This window comes from Chenopodium album, chromosome 8 (genome assembly GCF_948465745.1).
Source record: "Chenopodium album chromosome 8, dcCheAlbu1.1, whole genome shotgun sequence".
In the NCBI taxonomy this organism is placed as follows: Eukaryota; Viridiplantae; Streptophyta; class Magnoliopsida; order Caryophyllales; family Amaranthaceae; genus Chenopodium; species Chenopodium album.
The window spans coordinates 32434850-32443694 of NC_137841.1; the positions used below are offsets into that span (position 1 = coordinate 32434850).

Here is an 8845-nt window from a genome sequence, read left to right on the forward strand (position 1 = left end):
ATGACTTCCTACTCATTCTTTGCTTTTCCAGTATGTCATGCGTATAGATGTTGGAAGTCATGTAGTAAGATTCATACTAGAGTCACCACATCTATTCCATGCCCTATATTTTATTAGATAATTGACATACATTCTACTTCCTCGAGTAGACCAATAATTTATTTAATTTGTTCCATTCTGACTTTTTGCAAGATTTAAATAGCACACCTTGACCACCTTGTTTTACTAGCATATGAAAACGGATACGTCCTCCATTTTATATTAGTTGCAACACTTTGACTTCTACCTTATTCATATACTATCTTTGACCATATTTTAAAATGGTTGTAAGAAAATAAGGTGAATATAATAAACAAGATAGAGTAAAAAGGTGGGTGGGTGTAACAAAAAGGTAAAAAAGTAAGAGTGTAATCGTGAAAGTGGTAAGAGAATGAAAGAGGTATGTTAAGAAAATACATTATAATTTATTAGAATCTATGGGTTCAATATAAGTGGAATTGTTGAGAGGTTCAACAAAGAGCAAAGGTGAAAAGTCTCGGTAAACAAGGAGAAAAACATGTGACAAAATATGAAAATGTTAAAGGATCTAACAATTTTAATATGGACAAAAAATTAAGTTTCTATATTGAACAGAAATTAAAGGATGAGGAGGATGAAGAGAGAGAGAGAGATAAAGAAAATTTAAGGAAATTCAAGGTTTCAAGAGGCTTGATACTATCTCAAATACAAACCAAAACTAAGGAACACTCATTAATTTTCTTTATGATCTCTCTTTCCTTAACCTCCTCTAATTATAAACTAATTGATTTTCCCCATTTTAACTCTAATTTAATTATAATTACAAATCTTAATGTGCCCTTCCCCTATACTGATGCAATACAGATTACTTGTTCTTGAAAATTTTCTCAGACATTAGAAATAACACCGAAATATTAAGACCAGACAATGATTTAATTTTACGTAAATGCCCTGAAAAATCAAGAAATTGTTCAAAACTCATCACATATAACAATCTACATATTTGTGGTGTAACAGAGGGATAAATAGATCACCACACATTTATTAATTAGAGGTGTTGCAGCTTTCCACTTTTTGTTTAACCTTTGACTGGTACGATTATACCCTTTTTAAAAAAAAAAAATCATTTTTTTTCTAATATATTACTGGTTCTGCATACTAATAAAAATCCTTCCTCTTTAGTTTTGGTATGATCAGATAATTTACTCTTTTCTTAATATAAAAATTATTTTTAGTTAACTCCCAAAGTTACCCTTGATTACTATTCAATGGGCTTAAATGTAATATATATTACGGGTATCTAATCAAGTGCATTTTATAAAATCTCATGTATCGATATTGGTAAATCTAGAAACTAAAAAATAATTACCAATTATGAAAACATCTGCTGGTTTTTCCCATAAACAGTTGAATCTTCCTGGGGGCAAAAATAGTAAGACAGCTATTGGGAGAGTAGGGAATGATGCCTCCTGGATCAAAAGGTGAAGCAACAAGTAAAGATAATGAAAGACGCACAATTTGCTCTTTACTTTGATCATCATTCATCAGTCATCACTTCCACTCCCTTATTTCTATTGGAGGCAGAGGATATCTGAATGAGAACTTGAAATAGAAGGGAGAACATTTGGCCTATAATTGGGCTTAGACCTTAAATAATGAATTGGTATAGACTGACTAGTATTGTTTTCAAGCAATAAAGATTGCATAATGAAAAAGCAGGACTACTGTCATGCCAGGGTTTAATGTGGGCAAGCCACATCTCGAAACAAATTTCATTAAAAAAAAAACCGTGAATGGACCCTATAATCTCCTATATGTACATACATATATTTCATCTAACTACTAATCATCATAATTAAGTGTACTCTGTTTTGAATGTTTATGATAATGAAGACTCCATCAGAAATAAATGAATGGTATACCTTCAACAGATGTTGCACATACATCATCCAGGTCTCTTCGCGAATCAAACTTCAAATCAGAACCAACAGATATCCACCTATGTATGGTAAATTCAGAGGAAACAAATACAGGACATGAGCAGAATGTGATTGTTTCTTCTGAGAAGCATATATGAACTAAGAAGCAAACACTTAAAGTTAAAACAAATAGCACACATAAAGAAAGTTGCGGAGCTTGCTGCTTTTCATCTATCCCTATTTTCAGAAAACAATAAATAAATCAATTCTATCACATCTTTTCAGAAAACACGGGAAGTTGTAGCCTCCTTGCTGTCTCTCTCTCCCCTTCTCCCAAAATATCAACATTTAATTAAGATTGACTTGTACCATTTTGCTTATAGATTGCTCCTTGTCTCGGGGTTTTAATACTTAATAAAAAATGTAAAAGTAATAATATTAATAATGTGATTTTAGAAGTATCCAACATGGTTTTCACACCTTATGTGAAGTCTACTTCCCCTCTTCATCAGCTTTCTACTTGCCAGTAATAATAATTTCTTTTACTGTTAGGATTACAATACTGAAGTATATGCTCCATTATTTTTATAATTGTCAGACCAAAAAATGTTGATTCTTCCAAGGAATTGATAATGAAACACAAATCATGGATGCTATACCTAAAAATAGTGCAAGAGCATTAAAAGTGCCCATATTAAGAATTTCAAATGTCATGCTTGAGTATAGTTTTTGCCAATTGTCGCCAAAACAAAATTCGTGAACTTAAAAACTACTCCCTTCAATTTTAGTAATTGTTCCAATATGACTAGACAGTTGGCAGATTTGTCACTGACAACTTTAACTATTAATATTTTTTACTGCCTTTTAATAAAAATTATAGAAAGATGATATTTCAATATTATAATTTCAGGTAAATATAACATCATAATTTCATAATTAATAACATTAGTTTTTATGTATTAGTTAAAACGTCAAGGTAGGTAATGTACAAAATCCAACATGTTAAAGTGGAAAAACTCTATAAATATGGCCGGAGTACTTGATTTCTTTCATGTAGATAATGTACATCTTTCTAGAAGTATGATGCTCAGCCCCCCTCCCCCAAACAGTAAGAAAATAAAAAATAAAAAAGAAAGAAGCCTCACCCCATACACGGCCCTAAAAACCAATCTAAAATCATCACACATTACACATCAACCTTTAACTTACAATGCTTTCCTCCTTCTATGTTGCCAATTTTCCCATATTAACCCTGCAATGGTACGACCTTTGCCCACACCAGCACCATCTCCAATGAAGAATCCTGCCCTCTCACCATTTGGAAGATGCTGCAAGTGTCTCTGTTGAAGAACTAAATTTTTCTGATCAGAAAAGGAGCAAGTTATAAGCATATTACATGTATAATTGGTAACAAAAACAACCTGAGAAGCGTAAACCAATGTCTCAAGCTGTAAGCAAGACAGCGCCTTCGAATGCACAATTTCTTCCTTAATCTCCAAATCATAAGTTGGTTCAGGTGGTTGCACAGCAGACAAGGATGATGTCTCCACGATTGGATCAGGATGAGGGGGGCCAATAGACAATTTAGGGGGTCGCTGCAGATTGAACATGAGCATGTTAAGAAAATTACTTTTGAACTATTCAAGTTTTAACACCTGAACAAAGAAGATTCCGCATGCTATAAATTGTAATGAGAAAATATAACTCAAAAGATGAAGGTTAATTATTCACAAAGCACTCACATAGTCTGTAAACGTCTCTCCCACTGTTCCACCATCACCTTCCTCCTGTTCAACTTCAATAGCTACCTGAAACAATAAGCAGTCAAGATGTGTACATAAACTCCAAGAAGCAAAATGATCAAAGTAAATATACTTCCTTTGTTTCACAATGCATGCATTATTTTGGCCTTTTACACGTTTCATTTATGAGCTTTGACTTATGTTATTCAGGCTGTTCATCTCTATGAGCTTTGACTTATGTTATTCAGGCTGTTCATTTATGAGCTTTGACTTATGTTACACTTTTCATTTATGAGCTTTTACACTTTTCATTTATGAGCTTTGACTTATGTTATTCATTTATGAGCTTTGACTTATGTTATTCAGGCTGTTCATCATTTTGGCCTTTTACACTTTTCATTTATGAGCTTTGACTTATGTTATTCAAGCTGTTCATCGCAATCCAACCTACACAATAAAACATGGGTAGGACACTTAGAAACTTCATTTTAGTTCAAAATCATGGAAGTTTGTTCATAAAATAGATGAGTTGGACACTTGGACACATATCCGTGTCGGACATGGGTACCCAAGTTCAAGTAACATAGGCTTTGACTATGTTTTACTGATATTTTAAAATTTTATATAACTATGTGAAATTTTGTGTGATTAGTTTCAATGCATATTTTAAAAAGATAAATTTTCTATTTATAGGTGTATTAAAAAATAAATAAATAAAGTGGTCAATGTTATGTGTAGGGAAATAAAAGTCAAAATAATACTATGTATTGTGAAACAGTGAAATGTAATAGATCCAAAGTCATAACATAAATTTTCCACGGCAATCAGCACACCTCACTACAACCTAATAAAGGAGAACAAGAGCACAACAACAAGGCATCTCAATATCATATATTATTACCCCCTATCAGAAATAATACAATATTACTCCTATCCGACCTGAAATGTCTACCATGAAATTTGTGACTCGGTAATATTTTGCAAATTTCAAATTAGAAATTGATTGGAACTGATGATGCTTCTAGAACAAGGAGAAAAACCAAAAGAGGGTGTAGAATCACTAAAAAAAATAAATGGAAGAAAACACACTCTTCCAGCCAAAAAATCCAAGGTTGACCAAGAGTGCTAATCTCCACAGTGAAGCTTTTCTAACACGCACACACGCACACGCGCGCGCACACACACTCACACACACACACTCACACACACACACACACACACACACACACACACAAAACTAAACCTGCAAAGTTCATGCAAAAGCACACTCGCTATCCAAAACAACCAACTACAAAAATCACCTTCTCACCACTCATAAATACATAATTTAGAAAAAAACAAATTTAAAATCAGCAAATACATTTATTAGGGTGTCAGATGCAGAGCCTCTATCAGATGATTATTGAATGGGAGCCTACGCAAAAACACCATAGATGGAATAGCATACACTAGCAGAACAAGTGTCAAAGAAATGAATCAGGTGATAATCATCAATTACAGCCTAGCCAATCATTCAAGAGGAATGGAACTATCCCACACTATGAATTAGTTATCACTTTCACAATGATCCCCTCCTCACCATTCGTTACTCATTCAGTATATGACTAACTTGCTCAGTACTATCAGCAGTATTACTTATTTATTAACACTTTGTTTGGATATGAAGAAATGGAAGGAAAAGAAGAGAAGAGAAATGGAGGGGGACAAAATCTCTTGTTTGGGTAAAAGATTGGGGGAAGGAAGGGGAAGAAGAGGGAGGGATCTATTTTCCCTCTCTCTATAATAACCATAATCTCTCCAAAATTGGAGAGATTTGGAGGGAAAATGGAGCTCACCTCCCCCTCCCTTTCTTTTCCCTTCCCTTCCTCCATTCTCCCTCCCCTTCTTTTCTTTCCTTCTTTGCTATCCAAACAAACCGTAAATTCGCAACTGCCCTGTAACTAACACAAGAGATTATTCTCCCCACCCCACTCCTCTTTTCCCTTGATATTTTTTAAGCATATGTATAGATAGGGACCTGGGTTAATTTTTTTTGCATTACCCCTCGCCCAGTCTGAAATCTTAAGGTACAAAGAAAGAAAACATAAAGCAGCTGAAATGAGGTCCTTCCAGGTAACTTTAAAACTGGAAGGTTGGTCCATTATAGCAATAAACGTCCAAAATATCCTTAATTCCAGAACTATTTCTGGCTCATCTTCCAAAACCATCTCTGCTGTTATTTCCGTAGGCACCAGATGGCAAACAGAAGTACCCAAAGATGCCTTAAGTTGAAAACTGTGGAACACAAGGTGAATTCTTTCAGTAGCTGGTAAATTATGCATGTAAGCCACTTTCCCCCAACCTCTGCAGTACCCCTACAGGCTACGGGTCCATACAACCTTGGACAAAGCTTATAAGAGGATCTCTTGGCCAAAGTTCACTGCCTATAGGGTTGCAGCTTGAGATAACCCTGTAATTACATGACCTTGCCACCTTGGCCTCGACGTCACTACATGGCCTTAGGGGCTGTAAGCCTTCACACATAGATGTTATTTAAATACTTTAACATTCGTCATTAATGATACTATGTGAAAATATATTTCCAAAAAGAGGGAGTGTTAGTGTATTGATTCAATGATAGGAATACAAACATTACTTTTACCTCAATAGTACTGAGTTAGCTCATTCATTCATTCATTCAATATATTTCCAAAAAGAGGGAGTGTTACATTTACCTGGAATTATTCAAGTAATTTGCTATGATGAGAAAGAAGTTGTCTTAGTACTGAGTTAGCTCATTGATTCATTCATGAAAGTGTTCTAAACATGGATTGAATTTCAAACAATATGTAAATCCTTTTGACAGAAATGCAGCCAGAACACCCAAAAGTCTTCAAGGATGCTTTTTGGTAGGAAAGAAATACCCTTTGCACCATGTCTGACCTTGTGTCACAAATGCAGGTATTCTAGACATGGAAATAAAACTTACATAGATACATTTTACCCTAGTGCTAAAATTTACTTCTAATAAGATCTGAACAGCTAAACAGTAACTACCACCAACATTGTAGCATGCATAATATATCTCCATGATTGTTAATTAACGATATATGCAATTTTGCAATATGATGAGAAAGAAGTAGTCTTGGTACTGTGTTAGCTCCTTGATTCACTCGCGAAAGTGTTCTAAACACAAATTGAATTTCAAAAGATATGTCATATCCTTTTGACAGAAATGAAGCCAGAATACCCGAAAGCTTTCAAGCATGTTTTTGGTGGGAAAGAAATAGTCTTTGTATCGTGTCAGGACCTCGCATCACGAATAAAGGTATTCTGGATATGAAAATAAAACTTCCATCTATAATTTTACCTTACTGCTATAATTTTGTAAATTCACTCATAAGACCTGAACAGCTGAATAGAAAATAACACCAACATTGTAGCATGCATAATGAATTTCCATGATTATTGACTAACGAAATATGCAATATCCAAATCAATAATGGTAAGCCAACTTAAAAATCAGCTGAATCAAAAGTTAACAAAATGCACCCAATTAAGTGAAGAAAAGAACCTCATTGACTTCTTCGGGAGGAGGAGGAAGAAGAAACTGCTTAATTTTGGAGACATCGACGGCGAGATCGATATCGCATTGCGGACATTTGAACCGAGCGAGGCCATGAGGGACATTGAGTATAGCCTTACAGTTAGCACAAGGGAGCTGCATCTTATTCGGATCGATACCTTGAGCCTGAATAGGAGGAGTGGGAATTGATGGTCCCACCGAATTAGGGTTAGGGTTAGGGTTTGGCGGTGGTAGAGGAGGGAGCATCGGAGGAGGAGGCCGGAAATTCTTCAAAAGCTCAGGAGGAAGCATCTGAGGTAACCGGCAAGTAGGACAAACAAATTCCGCAACACCGGCCGCAACGGTTAAGATCAAACGGCAACCGGCACATCGGACTTGACACGGGGCTCCTCCACCGAGTAATCCGCCATTAGGCGGAGATGGGAGAGGAGGGGGAATGGGAGGAGGAAGAGATGGTTGTGACATTGGAGGATTTTGGGGTGGAATTTGGGAAGAGAAAGTGAAGATTTAGAGATGGAAGTGAAAGACTTTGGTTAACGGGAAGTAGGAAGTGAAGGAGGAGGTTTTTCAGAGATTTGGAGACGTTTAGAGCGCCAAAGGCATTTTTGGGAGAATGGTTGGCGTCCTGTGTTACATCAAATTGCTCGATAAATGGACTTTATTGGGTATTAGTTTTGTGTCCCGTGCGATGCCCGGGTTTTTTTTATGGACTTTTAAGATAAAATTATTTTATATTCAATTTTGATTGAAAATAGAATTCTAAATTAATTTTTTTTGCTACAAAGTCTAGCTATATTTATCCAACGTGGTACAACACTTGGCGAAAAGTTAAAACGCTAAATGATGTTGTCTTGTGGCCTAATTATAAGTTTATTATTTGGTATTTTATCGAAAATAAAACTCTAATCAACAATCTTAATCTAAAATTCTAACCTAATTTGATTGAAAATGGAATTTTTAACTAACGTTTTTATCTTATAAAGTCTATCTAAATCTATTCAAGGTGGCGCAACACTTTGACTATTTTTATCTTATGAAGTTTATTAATCTATCCAACGTGGCGCGACACTTGGCGAAAAGTTAGAACGCCAAGTGGCGTTGCCTCGTGACCTAGCTAAAAGTTTAGCTTTATATATTAGTTATATGATTTCAGGTGAGAGTTTGTGTGCGTGGGTTAGTAGTGGAAGCACGCTAATGGTTAAATTCTCCCTTGTCTACATTGGCATGGGTATTTTTCACCCAAAACATTTGCTCCTCACAGATGTGACATGGCATGACATGTGACATCTGTGACATTTGTCACTCTATTACTTATAGATTAATTTTAAATGTGAATTAGGTTTAACCTTTCATATTCCGGGGAAATTACAAGGATGTCCCTGAATTTACCCCTCTATAAATATGACTTTTATCCCCCTTATTTTGGACGTTTTCAAAAAGTCTAGAGTGAAAGTCGAGATTGTAGAAAGACAGAGTCTGATAACCGTCTATGTTATTTAAAAACAGCTCATTTATGTCCGCCTGCTAGCCGATCAACGTCCGCTTGTGCTATATACAAGCAAACTCGCTTCCTGCCCGCCTGTTACAATAGGACAACGCAT

The 8845-nt window shown here is 35.4% G+C and overlaps 1 protein-coding gene across 3 annotated transcripts in view; it reads right to left on the reverse strand.

The window, feature by feature from the left end:
• The window catches only part of LOC145641812 (protein FORGETTER 1-like), a 53755-nt gene extending 45902 nt beyond the window's left edge, over positions 1 to 7853 (reverse strand). For all 3 annotated transcript variants that reach the window (XM_081692779.1, XM_081692780.1, XM_081692778.1), the window contains exons 1-5: positions 7233 to 7853; positions 3680 to 3745; positions 3359 to 3532; positions 3147 to 3277; positions 1941 to 2017 (exon numbers count right to left, since the gene is read on the reverse strand). In XM_081692779.1, coding sequence (XP_081548905.1) covers positions 1941 to 2017; positions 3147 to 3277; positions 3359 to 3532; positions 3680 to 3745; positions 7233 to 7709 — 925 coding nt within the window. In that variant the 5' untranslated portion in view covers positions 7710 to 7853. The remainder of the gene's footprint in view (positions 1 to 1940; positions 2018 to 3146; positions 3278 to 3358; positions 3533 to 3679; positions 3746 to 7232) is intronic.
• Between the last annotated feature and the right edge of the window lie 992 nt (positions 7854 to 8845).